At 40.7% G+C, this 23,175-nt stretch overlaps 1 protein-coding gene across 5 annotated transcripts in view; it reads left to right on the top strand.

Annotated features, from left to right (window-relative positions):
- Positions 1-23,175, top strand: part of LOC101735559 (ceramide synthase 6) — a 44,188-nt gene that overhangs the window by 443 nt on the left and 20,570 nt on the right. For 2 of the 5 annotated variants that reach the window (XM_012692736.4, XM_021349750.3), the window contains exons 2-3: positions 493-613; positions 3,003-3,023. In XM_012692736.4, the coding sequence (XP_012548190.1) occupies positions 493-613; positions 3,003-3,023 (142 nt within the window). Of the gene's footprint in view, positions 1-492; positions 614-3,002; positions 3,024-14,777; positions 22,159-23,175 lie in introns of those variants that run through there. The other 3 variants (XM_021349751.3, XM_062672906.1, XM_062672905.1) reach the window with 2 other exon arrangements.

Here is a 23,175-nt window from a genome sequence, read left to right on the forward strand (position 1 = left end):
TAATCGTGTCGTGACTAATAGTTTATCTATATCACGACTTTCAAGTTATTGCCTGTACATAGTTTAATTTGTGGCTAAACTTAAGTTGTTCTGTTTAAAAGATTCAAGGGAAGTTCCCTGTCATAAGTTAGAGGGGTTGGTAACTTCTGAAAGTTTTTAAGAAATTCAAAACAAGTTTTTAAATCAGAATCGTCCGTAATAAGTTTTTATTAAATTGTTAGCAAGTTTTATTAAGTGTATTGGCCACAACCCACATCCATGGACAAAAAATTCCAGGACTATATCTGAAAAATATAATCATGCTTAAGTTGTGGCAAAGTGTAAATTCACAGAATAATTCAAGACTTTTTCTGGTTCTATTCTTTTGAAATGTTTTTACAAGTTGTGTTTGGTAAATTAAATCAAATTGAAATAAATTGAAATTTGGTAAATTAATTGAACCAAAAAATATTTTTAAAATGGTAAGTTAATGAATAATATTAATTGTTAAAGGTACTGGTTTGCACCGTTTGGAAAATCAATAGGTATTAAAAATACCAGACCAAAGAAAGCACCTAACAATCCTAAATTAGAAAATGCATATCAAGCATCGTCCAAACTGAAACATAAACAGGTGAGTGCGTTGTATAATAAGAAATAAAAAAATTTACGACCTTAGAATAACTATTTAACATATCAATGTTAGTGGTTATTTTCAAAAGTGATAAAAGATTTGTGAACTCACAACAATATGACTTTTGAACAAAATCTAGATTTATTTAATAGATTATTAAATTTATTCTAAAACCAAATAAGTAGCTTTTACTATACGACTGAATCATGATAAATTTTCACATACTATTCTTAGATTAATTATGAATTTGAACCTATTGCCAGTGATTCCTATAAGTCTCACGTATGATATTTTTCAAAAATACTCAGATGTAATGTAACCAATTATGTCTGTTATAAAAGTTCTAAAAATATACATGTAAATAATACACAGTTAAATGATACAATTTAATTTTCATCAATATGGATAATTGTGAATATGAAAAGTTTTTTTTTATGGCCTTGTTAGGTGGATGAGCTCTGGCTACTGGAGCCCATAGACAGCTACAGCGTAAATGCCGCCACCCACCTTGAGATACGAGTTTTAAGGTCTCAGTATAGTTATACCTGCCTTGCCCTTCAAACCGAAACACATTACTGCTTCACGGCAGAAATAGGCATTATTGTATTCAGCATGAATATAAAAATAAGATTTTAATTGTTTAAAAATCACTCATACTTCATTGGAAATATTTGATACAGTAATTATTCACTGTGAATTTATCCAACATCTTATTAAGATGACTGCTGTGATAATATATAAATAAAACAGGATCTCGTTAATGTGGTAAATCAAATGGCAGTACATCAATAAAAATACCTTTTGATTCCATTATTATTATTGATGTTGTATGTTAATGCTTATAAGTAAATGTTTATGTTTATATATTTAATTTACATATTTAATTGTTTCATGTTATATAAAAATATAACTGTTTATGGATTTTTCATTTCTTAAATATATTTTAATTCATTTTCTACCCAATTATTGTTCAGGGATTAATGTTATACCAAAAATTATTAACAATACTTATGTTAAAGATTCATAACACAATTTCAAATAATTTATTGCAAACACATTATGCCACTATGGCGTCTGGTAGAAGCTCCTTTCATAGTTACTATTAAATTTAAACAATATATTTGATTGGCTTATAAGTTTTATATAAAATTTTAATTAAATTTAAATCAATTATAAGTATATCCAGGAATAATTTTATACGATATTATCATAAAAACAAACCTGATATAGGTCGAAAAAAATATTGCCAATGCTCTACAGGAACCTTTCAGAACAATGAACAAATGTTTGTGAATATTGAAAACACGGAATAGATAAATAAGGTACCTCATTTATCTATTCCGTGATTGAAAATGTACTTCGAAATGGTGTTGAAACCCCTCGAAAGTCCTAGCGCTAAAGTTGTAGCGACAAAAAAATAATGTTTTTCCTCTCCTTTTATTTTGTAGGTAGATAATTATCGAATAAACTTGGTGACGTCATCGCTAGTCAGTACAGGTGTTCACGAGGAACAACATTCGCTATGCCTCTTTCCGTATATCTACTACAGAGTTGCGATCATTGACCTAAGAAATTTGTTTGAAATAGATTGCGGGCTTATGTAATGAAACATGTCTTGTCGGATCCTCTGGATTCGCTCTCGGTGCTTTTGGGCCTCTAGAGCACCGGTCACCGTCTTCGTCGAAGAGTTCGACGAGCGAACTAACCCATAGACACAGCCCACTGAGTTTCTCGCCGGATCTTCTCAGTGGGTCGCGATTCCGATCTGGTGGTAGATTCTGCGAAGCACTGCTCTTACTAGGGCTAGTGTTAGCAAATTCTCTCAGGTTGAGCCCGTGAGCTCACCTACCCGTCCGGGCGTAGCTGGAATAGCCTCTTAGGCTACCAGAGAACAGGTATGAAATAAAAGAAGATAAATTTGCAAACCAATATTATATTCTGGTTTGATTAAATTTATTATATTATTTCCTATTCACTTTGAGTATCCTCCTCCTCCTCCGTGCGTCGTATTCCTGTTCTGAGGGTCGTGACCTTTATTGAGCACTTTTGTTAGGACTATGTTCCTCCATTCACTTCTGTCCTCCGCGCAGTGGATAGCGACACATTATTATTAGGGAGTCCAACACTCATATAAATATTAGCTTATCTATTAAGTACATATATTTTCTACATGGATACCAAATCAATCGGATACATGGTTCAGTAGTTATAACGGAACATCCGTAATAACAACTGTAGATTAATATATTAGTATAGATCACCATTCGTTTCAATATCAAGTTCAAGACATCCCTAAAAACTTTATATATTTATTAATTAAGAATCGTCATTATTTCGTAGTCTATATGGTTTAATTTTTAATTAACATACATTAAACGTATGTTTTCAGTTATTATTGCGGAAGGACGAGGTAATTTTTTATTTATTTTGATTATTTTTATATCACGTACTAATTTGTTTGCACGTAATATTGTTGGAATTTGGATAGCTGTTTTCCGTACGTAATATTTTTTTTCTCTTACCTACGCCGGAAGTTCGGTTTTCCTCCCGCCGTACAGGGAAGAAAGTGTAACTTTTCCTCCCTGGGTACTGACAAGTGCGCTTGTGCGTTAGTGTCTACGTCTGCTCTCACGCACCTAAAATTCTCCGCCATTGTTGTGCTCGGGTAATTTGCAATATTGTGTTTAGTGTAAAAGTGAAATAAACAAAAGGCAATAAAATTTAATAATGAAGTATTAAACAAAGATGAATTCATCAGACAGTTCTTATTCAATTAGTAGTTTATTTAAAAATTAAAAAACAGTTAATTTTTTTTTATTGATATGGGGGGCTCAACCCCCCTACAATCCGCCCGGTGCTTCGCCCCTGGTCCCCGGCTCGGTACTCCACGAACTTTCGGCCTGGTAGGAGAAAAAATAGTATGTGCACCACGGGAAAAAAGTAGGACATCTTATCCAGGAAATGTCCCACTTTTCTCCCTTGGTGCACAATGTACTATATAGATGCACATTAAGTCATTATAATCTTTCTAATTTACTTATAAACAATGTCCTGCACTTAGCGGTCATTTGCTGAGCGTCAATCGAAATGTTTTTCTCAAGTAAACCTTCACAAGTTGGTCTCTTACGAAGCTGTCGTGGTCTAAAGTATCAGACGTCTGGCCGTCACGTACGAAATCCAGAAGGTACCAATCTATGAAATACGTACATAACTCATGTTCACGGATGCCTTGAGGAGGAGTAATATCAGAGTGATAAAAAAAATTAAACCCAGAAGAAATATAATTTGTGTAGTAACTCGTCGTTGGAGGACTTGTGAGCCCTCACGCATAAGTACCACCATCCTACCTATTTATGCCGCGAAGCAGACATGCGTTCCAGTTTTAAGAATGAGACACCTCATATATATATAGTACCATTGAGGTTTGGACCTCATGTCTGAATGCCACCTTAAAAATAATGAGGTTCAAGTAAGCTAATTTTTGTGTGTTTTTAAAGATCGTTTGTTTTACTGGTGATAGGACCTCTTGTGAGTCCACACGGATAGTTATCACCACCCTGCCTGTTTCTGCCGTGAAGCAGTAATGCGTTTCGGTTTGAAGGGTGGGGCAGCCGTTGTAACTATACTGAGACCTTAGAACTTATATCTCAAGGTGGGTGGCGCGTTTACGTTGTAGATGTCTATGGGCTCCAGTAACCACTTACCACCAAGAGGGCTGTGAGCTCGTCCACACAACTAAGAAATTAAAAAAAAAATCTGATAGTGCCGCGAACAATAATGCGATATACATTTAATATAAAATAATTCGATATATATTTGAGGCTTCGACCTCAAGTCTCAAAACGGATGATGGCGTTTCCGTAGTGACGCTTATGGGCTCTGATAACCTCTTAACACTAGACGATCGGTGAGTTTGTTAATATGTCTAAAAAATATATATTATTACTAGCTGACCCGGCAAACATTGTTTTGCCATATAATATAAGATTTCTAGGGAATTTCTAGTGTAGAAAAAAAAACTAACTTATTGTGTGTAAGGATGTGGTAAATGAGTGAAAGAGGTATGTAGTGCTGTGAACGATGAGGGAATATATAATAAAAATAACAAAACCTCATTCAACCACATAATACCTCATTATAACAAAAAAAAAGTCCAAATAAAAAAAAAATGTTAGGGGTGGACAACCCTAATCACTTAGGGGTATGAAAAATAGATAGTAGCCGATTCTCAGGCTTACTGAATATGCATAATAAATTTCATGAGAATCATTCAAGCGGTTTCGGAGGAGTATGGGAACGAACATTGTGACACGAGAATTTTATATATTAGATATACCTGATATTAAATAACTGATATTACCTGATATTTCATAGATTTTGAGACTCTCATTCTTTTATTACATTTAATTTAAATGAATTCACAGAAGCTTCAAATGTATTCAATTGTTCTACATATATGTTGCACAAAAATAAATATAGAACAGTACTTCAATAAAAGCAGTAATTAGATTACCCGTGAAAGGTTGTAATACCATATAGCTCTTAAACATCTTATAAAGACTGCAAGGTTGCAACTTTGTAACGAAGAGCGACCTTCGCGATGGACCGACAAATGTAAAAAACGTATTGTTGTAAAACTTTCGCAATTTAACGAAACCAATTGAAGACAAAGTCTGAATAGGACCGTTGTTCGCTTCGTAGAATCTTTGATGCGTTCGTGAAATAATAGGTAATATACCGTTAACCGCGCGATTGCGACTCGGATATATCTGCAACAGGTAGGTAGGTACCAATTCAATAGTACAAAAAAAAAAAAAAAAAAAAGGTAGGTACCAATAATTCCACGTATCGTACTTAACGAGTAGAATAGAATAGACACTTATACCGCTAATTTCCGCCGTGAAGCAGTAATGCGTTTCGGTTCGAAGGGTGGGGTAGCCGTTGTAACTATACTGAGACCTTAGAACCTATATCTCGAGGTGGGTGGCGCATTTACGTTATAGATGTCTATGGGCTCCAGTAACCACTTAACACCAGGTGGGCTGTGAGCTCGTCCATTCATCTAAGCAATAAAAATAATAATAATAATAATCGAATATTAGAACAACAAAAAGGTATGCCTCTAAATATGTAATGCATTTTTTTAAATGAAATTGTTTTAATGCTACTGTCGGTAGGTGAACTTTTTATAATTATGGTGATCGAATGAGCACACAGTCCCCCTAATAGTACCTAAGTTTTGCTGGAGCCCATTGGCATTTTAACGTGAATCCCCTCTCTAATTTAGGCCATGATATTGAAGTCCAACCTCCATACTGGAGTCTATGACTACTTCGCTCCAAAAATAAGCATAATAATAATTTAAAATTATCTGACACCTTTTTTGACGTTTTTCTCATTTAATCGTCTTCGCCATCTTGCTTTTCTCTGTCATTCTCTTTTCCTTTTTTACCTTTTTCTCTCACTCACACCTTAATGCTCCGTTCCACACTCATTCATAGGTTCCGTTCTTACCAATCCTACATTAATACTGATACGCGCTGGGGTTCGAGATAAATAAAAGTTCCACCAAAGTACAAATTATATCTCTATTTAATTTCTTGGAGCACTTACAGAGCACTTAACAATTCGTTATTCGCTTCTTCCGCTTCGCTTCAGGTGATCCGTTCGCTGTTTCGCTTCGAGTAGTTCCGATTACTGACTGCCTTCGTGTCATCTCTGCAACGTGCTTGTAGTCGATACGACATCCCTAGAATTATCGAGAACATTCTGGACAAGTTGAGTAGTTTCGATATGCGTTTCCGCTATTTGATAATAGATGGCGTTGTACGTCTCGAGCGTTCTCGATTCTCTCTCTCTTTCGGTTACTAGTTCTTTTGATATTCGTTTCTACTATTCGACGATAGATGGTGTTGCTCTTACCGGCGTAACAATACACCCATGAAGTTTATTATCTGCATCAAATATACCTGCTACTGAATATCCCCTAGTTTTAATTCCCTAGTGTAATGTGTTAGATAAAGGCACGTGCGATAAGGTATCTATCAAAAAATAGGTCAATAGCTCTTGCAGACTTAATAGGCAGATATTTTATATATAATTATTATTATAAGACGCTATTATTAGCTTCGTCTTTGTTATTTTTCCCTACCTATGCTGATAGCCTTGAGAGGCTATATTAGCGTTGCCCTAGCGTGTAGGTGAGCTCTCGGGGCTCAATCTGGAAGTGTTGCTAATACTGGTCCTAGCAGGAGCAGTGCTCGCAGAATCTACCACCGGATCAGAAACGCGACCCACTGAGAAGATCTGGCGAGAAACTCAGTAGGTCGTATCTATGGGTTAATGTCTTTATGTGTGTTTGTTTGTATGTAAAGGAATCTTCGAACGATTTCACTATCGCCGACTTCAAAACGTTAAAATTAATTTGAAAATTTGCACATGCATCAAGGACCGATGGCAGAACAATAATTTTATAACTTCGCTCAAATATCCTGACCTGTATAAACCACATTTAAAAAAAATGTGAATTCTTTCTGTTAGTCCTCTTTTCTGATACTGGAGTATTAAAAATATGGCTTCCGTCCAAACGCCGATTATTATTGAGATCTTCATCCATTATTATATTCGTAATCCATATATTACATTTTGGGGAGAGGCTTAAACGACGGAGGAAAGATCTTCCACCGAGCGGGTGATATTACTCGGTAGACCGACGCGGCGACGGTCCGAATGTTGTTCGGAACTTGTATATATGCGCTTTATCTTGAAAATGTCGTAAGCGAGATTCAGACATCTGTCAATTATCTTGCGTTGAATGATGGCTACCCGCCACAACATTATTAATGATTCTTCAATCCGGGTCGAAGGACCAGTGTTACGGGCAAATGGGTTTCATTTCCTTATTAATTTTCTTTAATAAATCGAGTAAATTAAAATACGCTTGCGTTTTCCATAGAGAGTGTAATAATTGGAATAAGTAAAAACAATGACAGACATAAGTTACACAATGACATTAGTCATACATAAAAAATATAAAATTATTTATTGAGGTCTAAGGTTTATTGCGCGAACATGGAGCGTGTTCTTAGATTTTAATTTACATCTGAAATGTTTCATCGTCGTATCGAATTAATAATTTGATGTCACACTGAAACATCCGTTTCAGATTCTAAAAGACACGTCTTCTATTTAAACGGAATCGCGCAATAAAGATAATTTCGTATAAAAAAAATCTTTTGATGTGTGAAGTGGTATAAACGAAATTCGTTTGTGGCAGCGTAATAATTTCGGCCTCGATGTTCTGATGTAGGGCTGTCAAGACACCCATTCCATTATTTTGTTATATCTATATATTAATACGTGAAGCAAAAATTTGTACCCCTTTTTACGAAAATGTAGGAGTATGAAATTTCCTACACTTATAGAGAATATAGAGAAGAAGTGCACAATGCTAATTTTTTTTAAAAATAATGCATAAAAGATACATTAAATCAATAAAGAAAACATTACACACACTACATGCCATGTATTTGACGCACACACGCATGCATACTATTTATTGTCAAACTTTTGTTCTTGACGTCTGTGGTCAAATTGAGAATAGATTAAATATTGTTTGTCTTTGTTAATATTTTTTATAGTGTAGCCTTGGCGAAATTTGTGATTATAGAAGTATAAAATACAATCATAATAGTGTACAAACTTACAATTCCAATTAGAGTCGAATTTCGACTACTGCGGGACCTCTAGTATATGTTAATACGTGAAGCAAAAATTTTATTCCTATTTTTACAAAAATTGCTGGGATGTAGGAGTATGAAATTTCCTACACTTATAGAGAATATAAAGAAGGAGTGCAGAATGCTTTTTTTTTTTCAATTTGTTCATTTATAATACATTAAATCAATAAAAAAAACATTACACACACTATCATGTATTTGACACACACACACATTCCTATATACTCTTTGTTTATTGTCAAACTTTTGTTATTGCATACAGTCTGTGTTCAAATTGAGAATAGGTTAATATTGTTTATCTTTAATATTATTTGTCTATAGTGTATTCTTGGCGTAATCTGTGATTATAGAAGTAAGTATAATAGTTTTTGACAATAGAACCAACTTATAATTTAAAATATGATACTCGAATTTCGACTACCTATTGCGGGACCACTAGTTGTTTTTTAAAACATGTCACATTTTTATTGTTTTTTTGGGAGACGCCCTGTTTCCAAATTGTCGGCAGGTTTGAAGTATTTTGCAGATTTTTCTAAAACTCCATTTCTTTTAGTGACTCTTCCAGCCTTGTGATAGTTTTGGTATACAGCGTGCGTTCTTCTTCTCCTTTAACGTTAAGGGTCATTGTTTTTTTTAAAGGCACATAATAATACTATGTTAATTCACTAGATTTATTAAGGGCACATTACAAAATTTATTCAACCCTGCGTTTTAATACGGGAAGTTGGTACTAGATTTCTCTTTCTTTTTTTCTGTCCGTACCATTGCATTTGTTTGGAAAACACCAATCGAGTTTTTTTGGACTAAAATTGTGAAATAACCCTCTACGTCACGTATTATAGCATTTTGTATCGAAGTGATAAATACATCGACACCTATCGTAAAGCTAATTGAAATTAAAAGTACGATATTTACAATTTTCAGGCTTTTGTCACTATTCAATTTTTATTTATTTATTGCTTAGATGGGTGGACGAGCTCACAGCCCACCTGGTGTTATATGGTTACTGGAGCCTATAGACATCTATGACGTAAATGCGCCACCGACCTGGAGATATAAGTTCTAAGGTATAGTTACAACAGCTGCCCCACCCTTCAAACCGAAACCCATTACTGCTTCACGGCAGAAATAGGCAGGGTGGTGGTACCTACCCGTGCGGACTCACAAGAGGTCCTACCACCAGTAATTACGCAAACTATAATTTTCTGGGTTTGATTTTTATTACACGATATTGTTCCTTCACCGTGGAAGTAAATCGTTAATATTTGCTAAGTACGTATTTTATTAGAAAAATTGGTAACCGCCTGCGGGATTCGAACACCGTTGCATCGCTAGATACGAATGCACCGGACATCTTATCCATTAGGCCACGGTGACTTATCAAATTCAGCGATATATCCTATATTATATCCCTTTTGGCAACCCTAATCAAATAGTACATCACGTGAATATAGAACTACAAGGCTCTCCGTAGACGCAGTAATTGTCTTAAGTGGGCGAAGAATTTTTGCTTCATAATTACAAAAGCAATGGAGTGTTAATTGAATGTTCTTGTTTAGTGAAAGTCGCGTTAGTTCGGTTCGCTTTGAAAATGAAAACTCTTGAAAAATAAAATAAAGAATGTATGGAGTCCTTTTTTTTCTGAACTGAAATTTGTATGCAGTTGGAACAGCGCCCCTAGCGGCACCCGTAGGCAAACGTTGCAACTCCATACAAATTTGAGTTAACTTTTACGCTATCGAGAACGTTAAAAAACTCGCACTAAGAACACTGGACCCATTTCGATCATCCAGTTCGTTTCCAGATTATTTGGTACGTCCCATCCGATTGCCGAACTCTGCTCAAATTGCACGCGTAATAACCGGCGCTAGGGGGTCTTTTGAGACCACACCCCCTCCGTGTCTGGTTTAGCTGCGAAACAATAAGGCGTTTCGCATTGGATCGGTCAGACGTTTTACTATTTAATGAATTCTTGCACTTGACGTCTCAAGGTGTGAAAGACGATATGTATAAGAGTGGAGAAAAGAAATGGAATATAATAGAGGAGCATGGAAGGAGAAAACGTCTTCCCCCGACCACAGGTGGCTGGGAATAGGGCTGAAAAGTTATGATGACGTCTCAAGCTATTTAGAGGCAGTCACATTGTGAGGCCTATAGAGGATCGAGAAATCGATGTTCTTCATACGACTAACGATAGCCATATCGGAACGCGACCGGGTTTCGCTACTCCACCTCTGCTCTATCTATTAGTAATATGTCAGTTCTATTTCAGTCTTAACAGTGAGATAACGTGTGCGCTCTATTAACGAACGTATTAACGATTCGGCGTATGTTAACCACGCGCGGCCCTGATTGGTGACCCCCTTCTAACTTTAAATAAAGACGCGCTGACCGGTTCAAAGACTACGCTTTTTTTTTTCATTGTTCCATAGATCGGAGAATTGGTAGGCGTGACGTCACCAACCTTTGAGACATGCGTTGGAACTGTTGGAAGTGCCGATTGTATAGCAAAACGGCTGCCCCACCCTTCAAACTGGAACGACCGACTTCTGTGCTACCTAAATAGCCAGGGTTGTGTTATCTACCCGTACGGGCTTATGATACGACTCAACGCTAGTAATTTGAAATTTTTCAAAATTTGTTGATTTTATTTTTGTTACTTAATGTTGCCTCCTTCGCCGTTGAAGTCCTTCGCGAACGCATGTTAAGTACGTATCGCTATAGAAAAATTGATACCTGCTTGCGAGATTTAAACTTTGGCGAAATAACAACGCTTGATACGTGTACACCCAGTCCTAACGTGCTTTTGACAAAGACCTTTTGCGTTGAGAAGATTCGGCGAGAAACCCAGTGAGCGATTTTATAGGTTACTTCGCTCTAGGTGCTTGAAGGACCTAAAAGCACTGGGAGTGGATCCGGGGATCCCACCAAACAAGCTTCGGGTGACGGCGTTACTTTGCGTTGCACCGTCGCTTAGCGGCGGCCACGATAAGAGGATTATCGTGTTGGGCCGCTTTGTTGAAGTAGCGTTCCGACTCTGCCTTAAGATATTCACGTGTCGGTAGTATTACTAGTATTACTAGAGCCTCTTTGTTATGTCGGGGGAAATCGTTAAGAATGCATCCTCCCAACATTAGCAGTTTTGCGCTGAGGATAATAAAGTCGAAAGGATCTAATCTAAAATAATTACTAATATTTTTTTATTACTCTAGGCAATAGGCAGGCTAGGCAATAGGTAGGTAGACGAGCATACGGCCCACCCTATGGGAAGTGGTTACCGTAGCTTATGGACCTCAGCTACACTAGGGACACAGCCAAGCTGCGACGCTCCAGATTTAGTCGTCGAAGCAGCCGTCTATTATTTAGGTTCGAACGTCCACCCTAAACTACCTGAACGGTATGTCAGGAACCGAACGACCTGCTGTTGTAGCAAAACACGGATGCCCAGAGATAAATTAAGTAAAAGGCAGGTGGAGGGTGGGCAAACGTGACTAAGCGACAATAACTGCTTTGTACATAAATGATAGTCAGAAACCATATTCGATGCGTAAAAAAAAAAATTCTAGGTCTATTAAAATCATTTCAATCCTACAGCTAGATTCGTTAAAATAGATTTTTTTTTAGGTATTTTAACTTTAAATTAGTCTACTGTAAAGTTCACGCATTGTCGCTTAGTCACGTTTGCCTTTCAAGCGTCGATTATATACAAATTACGAACAACAACATTCGATCTACCGAGCAATAATAAAATAAATAAATAAATATAATAATAAATATTTAATAACAATCACGCCACGTTAACTAGTCCCGTGCTAAGTTCGTTAAGAACTTGTGTTACAGGTACCAGATAACGGAAATAAATGTAAGATTTTTATTATACACATACATATATTTAATATACATCCATAACCCTGGAAAAGACATTTATATTTATTATACAAATATCTTCCCTTGGCGGGATTCGAACCCGCGACCCCCTTGTGTATGTCACTCGCTCAATGGAAGATCTTCACTGTTTCGTTAAACCCCCGAACGGGATATGAACAAGGATCAAGACTAACCAGACCAGACAACTAGACCAGAAATCGTGTGTCGGCTAATAAAAAAAGTTCACTCCGCTAAAGAACTCTTCGTTCGCGTGTATCACGAGCATGAAGTATCGGTGTTATTAACACGCTTCTGTTAGATCGGTGTGCATGTATGTATGTATAGCTTGTGTGTAACGGAAATTTTGTACGTCATTTTCATAGACTTAAACTGTTTAAGGTCTGATTAACTTCAATATTTGCAAACGCTTCAAATACTGATGACAACACATCATTAAAAATATTTTGACTACGATCAGCCGAGTCAAAATTAAATAATATATATGTCAGAGGAAGCAATGAGTCGAGTTGATTCTTGTTTACATGCTTAATGTTTATTATTATTAGTTTTACGTTGTAATTACTTTTATAATTCTTAATTTTATTTTATCTTGTTTGTTACGTTTTTCTATAACTTTAAAACCTTTCATAAAAATAAACTGTAATAAAAGGTCCCATAACTGTAAATCACGTAGGCAGCGACCAATCAGAGCAGAGCGTCTTGTCTTGAGCGTGGTCGAGGCGCCATCTTCACTTTGGAGAAAGCTTGTATTGTGGTGTGACGCATTTTGTATTTTGTGAGCATAAAAACGTATCGAGTTGGATCGTTGGATATAGTTAAAGTGAGATTGGTGCACCGAACTCGCTGCTCGGTCTAAACTGTTGTATTCCTACAATATTACCGTGGAATAACAAAATATTGTATAAACTGAATTAAACTACTGATAAAACGGCATCCATTGTGTTTTGTGCTCGCACTTTAACCCCATGACGCCCACTAAGCCCGCAGCCACTAATGGCGATGTCAACGAGGAGAGCCTTTCCCCGACATCAGAAGTGGGATCGGTGCAGGCACAAAACGTGAACGGACAGATAACGGCAAATGATGGGTGGCGTGCGTTATTTGAAGCACAACAAACCAGCATGAAGCTACTCGTGGAGGCTTTGACTAAACCACCGAATCTTGAGGATGAAAACATCACGCTGCCTAAGTTTCAACCGGATGATGCAAACACTGACGCCCGGGCCTGGCTGGCCACGGCGGACATTTGCTTATCGGATCGTGAGATACAGGGAAGTAAATTAATTCTCATTCTTAGTAAGGCTATGAAAGGGTCGGCTGCAACATGGTTTTCTCAAATAGTTTTTCCTAATATGAAATGGGTAGAATTTAAGGAAATTTTTGTTTCTCGATTTGTTACGTTAGAAACATGTGCAGCGACGTTATTGAAGATGCTTACTGGTAAACCACAAGAAAGTGAATGTCTTGCTGCATATGCAAGCCGTTTATTTACCTTACTCATGTCACGATGGAGTAATTTAGAAAAGGAAGAAGTGGTGGTGTCTTTAATACTTGCACACATGGGACAAATTGAGCCACGGTTACAACGTAATATTTTTGCGGAAGAAATAACAACCCGCTGTAAAATGCAACGCGAACTAATGGCTTTTTCTTATCGCAAACGGAGCTACCAAGAGATGACAAAAGCCGTTGCAAGCAATACGCACGATAACAAACTTCCTAAACTAAGTTCTGGTTCCACAAAATGTTACGCTTGTGGAAAGCTTGGCCATAAATCTAATGAATGTTTCAGTCGATCGCATGAAAAACAGCAAACAACTCTGATCTTTGAACACCCTGACACAGCTGAGGGTAAGCGTGCCCCTATGACTTGCTACAAGTGTGGTGTTGAAGGTCATGTGGCATCGCGGTGCTCAAAAACATGGTCAGTTGCAAATAATAGTGCACAACCCACCGTCACACCCAGCATCGTGAAGCGAGTGAACGTGTGTGGTATGAAGCCTGTCACCGGGATAATTACACAATTTGGTGAGCAGTTCTCATTTTGTTTTGATTCTGGTGCTGACTGTTCCTTAATTAAAGAGAGCGTCTCTCGTAAGCTTGTCGGTACATTACAGCACGCTATTGCTACATTGTGTAACATGTAACTCACAAATTTGGATAGGATGGCGAGGTGGCCATAGGATGGCGAGGTGGCCATAGGATGGCGAGGTGGCCATAGGATGGCGAGGTGGCCATAGGATGGCGAGGTGGCCATAGGATGGCGAGGTGGCCATAGGATGGCGAGGTGGCCATAGGATGGCGAGGTGGCCATAGGATGGCGAGGTGGCCATTTTATTGCTATTAGTTTGTTAACGGCGAAGTGGCTGCTTAGATACTATGGAATTAATTTAGAATGTAGCGTGGAATCTATTAGGATTCAGATCGGAATACGAAACAGAAATGGAGTTATTGCATAAAGGATCAAATGTAAGGATCCTATAATGTCCTGGGTCAGGAGTGGCCGAGACGTACAAAAATAGTTTCTTTTTTTGCAGATAGCGATGATGCACGGCCTTCAACATCACACGAGGACGTGTGATATGTCAGGACGGCCGTGTCAGAGGAAGCAATGAGTCGAGTTGATTCTTGTTTACATGCTTAATGTTTATTATTATTAGTTTTACGTTGTAATTACTTTTATAATTCTTAATTTTATTTTATCTTGTTTGTTACGTTTTTCTATAACTTTAAAACCTTTCATAAAAATAAACTGTAATAAAAGGTCCCATAACTGTAAATCACGTAGGCAGCGACCAATCAGAGCAGAGCGTCTTGTCTTGAGCGTGGTCGAGGCGCCATCTTCACTTTGGAGAAAGCTTGTATTGTGGTGTGACGCATTTTGTATTTTGTGAGCATAAAAACGTATCGAGTTGGATCGTTGGATATAGTTAAAGTGAGATTGGTGCACCGAACTCGCTGCTCGGTCTAAACTGTTGTATTCCTACAATATTACCGTGGAATAACAAAATATTGTATAAACTGAATTAAACTACTGATAAAACGGCATCCATTGTGTTTTGTGCTCGCACTTTAACCCCATGACGCCCACTAAGCCCGCAGCCACTAATGGCGATGTCAACGAGGAGAGCCTTTCCCCGACATATATTAATACGTGAAGCAAAAACTTTGTATCCCTTTTTACGAAAATTGCGCGGACAGAGGATTATGAAATTTCCCAAACTTATAGAGAATATAGAGAAGGAGTGTAGAATCTTAATATTTTTTTTAAATTGTGCATGAAGAATAAATTAAATCAATAAAAAAACATTACACACACTACCATGTATTTGACAAACACACCCATGCATTCTATTTGCTTATTGTCAAACTTTTCTTAGTCTGGTCAAATTGAGAATAAATTAAATTTTGTTTGTCATTATTAATATTTGTCTAAAGTGTAGTCTTGGCGAAATCTATGAATAATAATCTAATATAATAATCTGACAATAGAATCTTAATAATGTTCAAACTTATAATTTCAACTAATTATAGTCGAATTTCGACTACTGCGGGACCACTAGTATAACCAAATTCCTTCTCATCCAAAAGCCGTTCTCATCTAAAATTAAATTGTATGTATTAATAAATTAAATAAAAACAATTCTTTAAGTACGTAAGTCACAATATGGTATGCGATTCAAAAATTTGCTTCAAAATCCCGGTGTGTATTTATTTATTTTTATTGCTAGATGAGTGGACGAGCTCACAGCCCACCTGGTGTTAAGTGGTCCTGGAACCCATAGACATCTATGACGTAAATGCCCCACCCACCTTGAGATATAAGTTCTAAGGTCTCAAATTATAGTTATAACGGCTGCCCCACCCTTCAAACCGAAACGCATTATTGCTTCACGGCAGAAATAGGTAGGGTGGTGCATTCCGATAGAGGCACCCGTCACGTGCGGACGTGCTCATCGTCCACTCGATCGCCCGGTCTTTGTTCGCCCGGCTTTTGTTAGCCCGGCCATTGTTCGCGCGGCCTGTGTTTGTGGTACATCTGCCGACTAAGTGCTCTTTCTGGAAGTTTTTATTTGTTTTGTTTCCTTTTGTTGTTTCTGTGTTCGTGGTACATCTGCCGACAAAGTGGTTTCCTGCAAGTATTTATTTGTTTTGTTTCTTTTCGTAATTTCTGTTTTGTTGTGCTTTTTCTTTGTCCTGTAGTAATCGCGCCGCATTGCCACCTGTGTTCAATAGAACCGCTCAGGTCCGAGAAGTTGGGGCCTCGCCGCAAGGCGAGTGTTTTCAAGACCCGGGGCCGCCCCACCTGGGTACTCAGCGATCATGGACGCTGTATTCGCGGAATTCCTCCGACTTCGCCACCCACAGCTCGCCTCGGAGTTTTTGGCCTTCAAGGCCAATCACACTGCGAGCCCTCTCGAGGACTCCGCCGCGCTCGCTGCTCCTGCGTCGCCTGTACCTGCGTGCAGAGCTTCTGCATTGAGCACCGCAGCCTCTGTCGTGCCTGCCGCTCCCGTGTCGCCTATACTGGCGAGAAAAGCTGCTGCGTCGTCCGCCGTGACCATCGTTTCAGCTGAGCGATCATCCGCGGCCTCCGTCGCGCCCTCTAAAACACCTACACTTGCTCGTAGGTCGCCTGCACCCGCCTCCTCGTGCTCCGACTCTGACTCGGACATGGAGGTCGACCTCGCCCCCGCTTCATCGACGGATGGATTCACCCTGGTACAGAAGGGTAAGAAGCGTGCCGCGGAGTCTCGAGCTCCCGCGGCCGCTAAAATTAGCAAAGCCGTGAACGCGTCGCGCCCCCGCCCTCAGACTCCCGTTGCGCCCCCAGCCCGTGCCACTCCGTCGCCGCGTCCGGTGGCACAAAATAAAACCCAGACCCCTCCCCCGGTTATCCTTCAGGAGAAGGCAGCTTGGGATCGAGTTTGCCTGGCCCTTAAGGCCAAAAATATAAATTTCACGAATGCCCGTAACCTCGCGAACGGCATTCAAATTAAGGTTCAAACACCCGACGACCATAGGGCCCTCTCTTCTTACCTCCGTAAGGAGCGTATAAGTTTCCATACGTATACGCTCCAGGAGGAGCGCGAATCCCTAAAGAGTTAGATGTAGAGCTCGTAAAAGCCGACCTGTTAGAACAAGGCCTACCAGTGAATTCTGTGCACCGTATGCACACCGGTCGCGGTAGGGAGCCATATAATATGGTTCTAGTCGCTCTCCAGCCTACCCCCGAGGGTAAGAAAATCTTTAACACACAGACCGTCTGTAGGCTCTCTGGTATCGCTGTCGAAGCCCCCCATAAAAAAGGCACTCCTAGCCAGTGCCATAACTGTCAATTGTACGGGCACTCTTCCCGTAACTGTCACGCGGGCCCCCGATGTGTTAAGTGTTTGGGCGATCACGCCACGGCCCTCTGCGCTCGCGACCAAAAAACCGCGACGGAACCGCCTAGCTGCGTCCTGTGTCGAACACAGGGTCACCCCGCGAATTACCGTGGTTGCCCCCGAGCCCCTAAAATAAATCGCCGCGTCGCCCGCCAAAACCGCCTCCGAGCTTCCGGCCCAGACATCAAAGCCTCGGCACCCTCTGCGTCGCAGGCTAAGCCAGCGTTCGTTCCGGCGGCGGTGCCCAGTGTCTCGGCCTGGGCAAAACCGCTGCCGTACACGAACACGGCTACAACTCCCTCCTCCGCGATTCGTCCCGCCCCCGCGACTCGTCCCTCTCCCGCGACTTGCCCTCCGACCGCGTCTGACAATCTCGCTTTAGCGATCGACTTCTTTCAGTCGATCAACTTTGAGCGCGTTAACGCTTTGGGCGACGCCATTCGCGCTGCCTCCACTGCACAACACTTTATCGCCGTTGTGCAGGAATACGCCGACGTATACGCGTCATTAAATACGTACGTCCTCCCCTCACTCCGCCGGTAATCAATGGCGTATATAAGTAGAATAAAGCCCCTATCCGTAACGATAGGATTTTTTAACGCTTACGGTCTCGCAAATCAACGTGATCAGGTTTCTGACTTTTTGCGTGACCACCAAATTGATATCTTTTTAGTGCAGGAGACCCTACTTAAGCCCGCGCGCCGTGACCCTAAAATCGCGAACTATAACATGGTCAGGAACGACAGGCTCTCTGCCCGTGGTGGTGGTACCGTCATTTACTATAGAAGAGCCCTGCATTGCGTCCCGCTCGATCCTCCCGCGCTCGCTAATATCGAAGCATCAGTGTGCCGAATCTCACTGACGGGACACGCGCCGATCGTTATCGCGTCCGTTTATCTTCCACCGGATAAGATCGTTCTAAGCAGTGATATCGAGGCGCTGCTCGGTATGGGGAGCTCTGTCATTCTGGCGGGCGACCTAAATTGTAAACACATCAGGTGGAACTCACACACCACAACCCCGAATGGCAGGCGGCTTGACGCGTTAGTCGATGATCTCGCCTTCGATGTCGTCGCTCCGCTAACCCCGACTCACTACCCGCTAAATATCGCGCATCGCCCGGATATACTCGACATAGCGTTATTAAAAAACGTAACTCTGCGCTTACACTCGATCGAAGTAGTTTCAGAGTTAGATTCAGACCACCGTCCCGTCGTTATGAAGCTCGGTCGCGCTCCCGATTCCGTTCCCGTCACGAGGACTGTGGTGGATTGGCACACGCTGGGCATCAGCCTGGCTGAATCTGATCCACCATCGCTTCCGTTTAGTCCGGACTCTATCCCGTCTCCTCAGGATACCGCTGAAGCCATAGACATCGTAACGTCACACATCACCTCGACATTAGATAGGTCATCGAAGCAAGTTGTAGCGGAGGACTTCCTTCACCGCTTCAAATTGCCCGACGATATTAGGGAACTCCTTAGAGCTAAGAACGCCTCGATCCGTGCGTACGATAGGTATCCTACCGCGGAAAATCGTATTCGAATGCGTGCCCTACAACGCGACGTAAAGTCTCGCATCACCGAAGTCCGAGATGCCAGATGGTCTGATTTCTTAGAAGGACTCGCGCCCTCTCAAAGGTCTTACTACCGCTTAGCTCGTACTCTCAAATCGGATACGGTAGTAACTATGCCCCCCCTCGTAGGCCCCTCAGGCCGACTCGCGGCGTTCGATGATGACGAAAAAGCAGAGCTGCTGGCCGATACATTGCAAACCCAGTGCACGCCCAGCACTCAATCCGTGGACCCTGTTCATGTAGAATTAGTAGACAGTGAGGTAGAACGCAGAGCCTCCTTGCCACCCTCCGATGCGTTACCACCCGTCACCCCGATGGAAGTTAAAGACTTGATCAAAGACCTACGTCCTCGCAAGGCTCCCGGTTCCGACGGTATATCCAACCGCGTTATTAAACTTCTACCCGTCCAACTCATCGTGATGTTGGCATCTATTTTCAATGCCGCTATGGCGAACTGTATCTTTCCCGCGGTGTGGAAAGAAGCGGACGTTATCGGCATACATAAACCCGGTAAACCAAAAAATCATCCGACGAGCTACCGCCCGATTAGCCTCCTCATGTCTCTAGGCAAACTGTATGAGCGTCTGCTCTACAAACGCCTCAGAGACTTCGTCTCATCCAAGGGCATTCTTATCGATGAACAATTCGGATTCCGTACAAATCACTCATGCGTTCAACAGGTGCACCGCCTCACGGAGCACATTCTTGTGGGGCTTAATCGACCAAAACCGTTATACACGGGAGCTCTCTTCTTCGACGTCGCAAAAGCGTTCGACAAAGTCTGGCACAATGGTTTGATTTTCAAACTATTCAACATGGGCGTGCCGGATAGTCTCGTGCTCATCATACGGGACTTCTTGTCGAACCGCTCTTTTCGATATCGAGTCGAGGGAACCCGCTCCTCCCCACGATCTCTCACAGCTGGAGTCCCGCAAGGCTCTGTCCTCTCACCCCTCCTATTTAGCTTATTCGTTAACGATATTCCCCGGTCGCCGCCGACCCATTTAGCTTTATTCGCCGACGACACGACTGTTTACTATTCCAGTAGAAACAAGTCCCTAATCGCGAAGAAGCTTCAGAGCGCAGCCCTAGCCCTAGGACAGTGGTTCCGAAAATGGCGCATAGACATCAACCCAGCGAAAAGTACTGCGGTGCTATTTCAGAGGGGAAGCTCCACACGGATTTCCTCCCGGATTAGGAGGAGGAATCTCACACCCCCGATTACTCTCTTTAGACAACCCATACCCTGGGCCAGGAAGGTCAAGTACCTGGGCGTTACCCTGGATGCATCGATGACATTCCGCCCGCATATAAAATCAGTCCGTGACCGTGCCGCGTTTATTCTCGGTAGACTCTACCCCATGATCTGTAAGCGGAGTAAAATGTCCCTTCGGAACAAGGTGACACTTTACAAAACTTGCATAAGGCCCGTCATGACTTACGCGAGTGTGGTGTTCGCTCACGCGGCCCGCACACACATAGACACCCTCCAATCCCTACAATCCCGCTTTTGCAGGTTAGCTGTCGGGGCTCCGTGGTTCGTGAGGAACGTTGACCTACACGACGACCTGGGCCTCGAATCAATTCGGAAATACATGAAGTCAGCGTCGGAACGATACTTCGATAAGGCTATGCGTCATGATAATCGCCTTATCGTTGCCGCCGCTGACTACTCCCCGAATCCTGATCATGCAGGAGCCAGTCACCGTCGACGCCCTAGACACGTCCTTACGGATCCATCAGATCCAATAACCTTTGCATTAGATGCCTTCAGCTCTAATACTAGGGGCAGGCTTAGGGACCCCGGTAACCGTACTCGTCGAACTCGACAAAGAGGTCGACGTGCAACCTAACCCATGCATCAGCCCGCTGAGTTTCTCGCCGGATCTTCTCAGCGGGTCGCGATTCCGATCCGGTAGTAGATTCATTCGCGAAACAATTGCTCTTGAGTTGTTAGGTCTCCTTCGGAGGCGCTCGGGCAGTTGTTAGCAAATCCCACCCCTCTTGGCTGAGCCTTTGCTCGCCCACCTGTCCTGGTGAAACTGGAAAGGCCTTCGGGCCACCAGTAAACTTTCAATCATAAAAAAAAAAAAAAATAAAAAAAAAAAAAAAAAGGTAGGGTGGTGGTACCCACCCGCGCGGACTCACAAAAGGTCCTACCACCAGTAATTACGCAAATTATAATTTTGCGGGTTTCATTTTTATTACACGATGTTATTCCTTCACCGTGGAAGTCAATCGTGAACATTTGTTGAGTACGTATTTCATTACAAAAATTGGTACCCGCCTGCGATTCGAACACCGGCGCATCGCTCAACACGAATGCATCGGACGTCTTATCCGTTAGGCCACGACGACTTCAAAATATTTCGATAGGATAAAAAAAAAAAACACTACTGTCAGTTCTGTGTGAGGTTGTCAAGAGAGTTTTAACTATGAATGTGGAAGGCTTTAGAGGAAGAGGTAGACCTAAGAAGAAATGAATGGATTGCGTGAAAGTTGTTTTTTTTTAATTGTGGGTGTAGGCAGACGAGCATGCGGCACACCTGATCCTGAGTGGTTACCATCGCACATGGACGTCAGCAATAAAAGAGCCAAGCCGCTGCCTACCGTTTAATACTCTGTGTACGAAACGGTATATGATAGAGGAGTATGGAAAGAGAAAACATGTTGCGCTGAACCCAGGTGACTGGGAGAAGGGCAGGAGAATAATGATGTCACATTTCGTCTTCTCGCATTTAAACTGTATAATCTCAAAATTTACTAAATTTTACAGGAGTGTGTTTTAAAGGTTTAGCATATGATATTTTTAATATTAATCATCTTTGAAACATTTATTTTTTAGTTTTTACCAGTTACATTATCTGTCCTTTAATGTAAGATAATATTATGTATTAATTTTGTTAATAGTAGTCAAAATATAGGTAAACTAAATAAATAAATAAACTAACTAAACTACGCTCTTTTGACAGTATTTATGAGAAAAATACTGCTGATAGATAGCAAATGATTCCGCATATTAATTTCGAATATACGTGGAGCAAAAACTTTGTATCCCTTTTTACGAAAATTGCGCATACGAGGAGTATGAAATTTTCCACACTTATAGAGAATATAGAGAAGAAGTGCACAATGCTAATATTTTCTAAATAATGCATAAAAGATACATTAAATCAATAAAGAAAACATTACACACTACATACTATGTATTTGTCGCACACACGCATGCATACTATTTATTGTCAAACTTTTGTTCTTGACGTCTGTTGTCAAATTGAGATTAAATATTGTTTGTCTTTGTTAATATTTTTTATAGTGTAGTCTTGGCGAAATTTGTGATTATAGAAGTATAAAATACAATCATAATAGTGTACAAACTTACAATTCCAATTAATTATAGTCGAATTTCGACTACTGCGGGACCTCTAGTTTTTGGAAATTGTACACTCTTAATGCGAAAAGACGATTTGTGCGCTATTTAAGCGCGTTTTTTTTTTTAAAACTACAAATACGTTTTGTTTGGGCGTCTGGACTCTGTTATTTTGCGATTCCTTTTACCACAGTAAATAAATCTATCTAAACATGCACCAGTATGTATGGCATCTCGAACACACAAACGTTCGTTGACTGAACGTGTAAATGCGTGCAGCCTGTAACTGACCTCATGTTGACCCCGATTTTTCGTTGAAACCTGCGGACGGATTTCACGAGGCGTTCCGTTTTCCCTCAGCGACGCGATGTTTCGATCAATCACGGGCCGCGCAAGGTCGCGCCTCGTGACAAATTGATTGAAATTGAAAAAAAAAGAACTAGATTTCCGATAGAATTATTTAAACTGGCCAGAGAAGCTAATGAATAAGGTTTTATGCAACAGTATAAATGGTTTAAAAAAAAGACTAGGTTTTCGATAGAATTATATAGCTGGCCAGAGAACCTAATGAATAAGGTTTAATGCAACAGTATAAATGGTTT

The sequence above is a fragment of the Bombyx mori genome, chromosome 16 (assembly GCF_030269925.1).
Source record: "Bombyx mori chromosome 16, ASM3026992v2".
In the NCBI taxonomy this organism is placed as follows: Eukaryota; Metazoa; Arthropoda; class Insecta; order Lepidoptera; family Bombycidae; genus Bombyx; species Bombyx mori.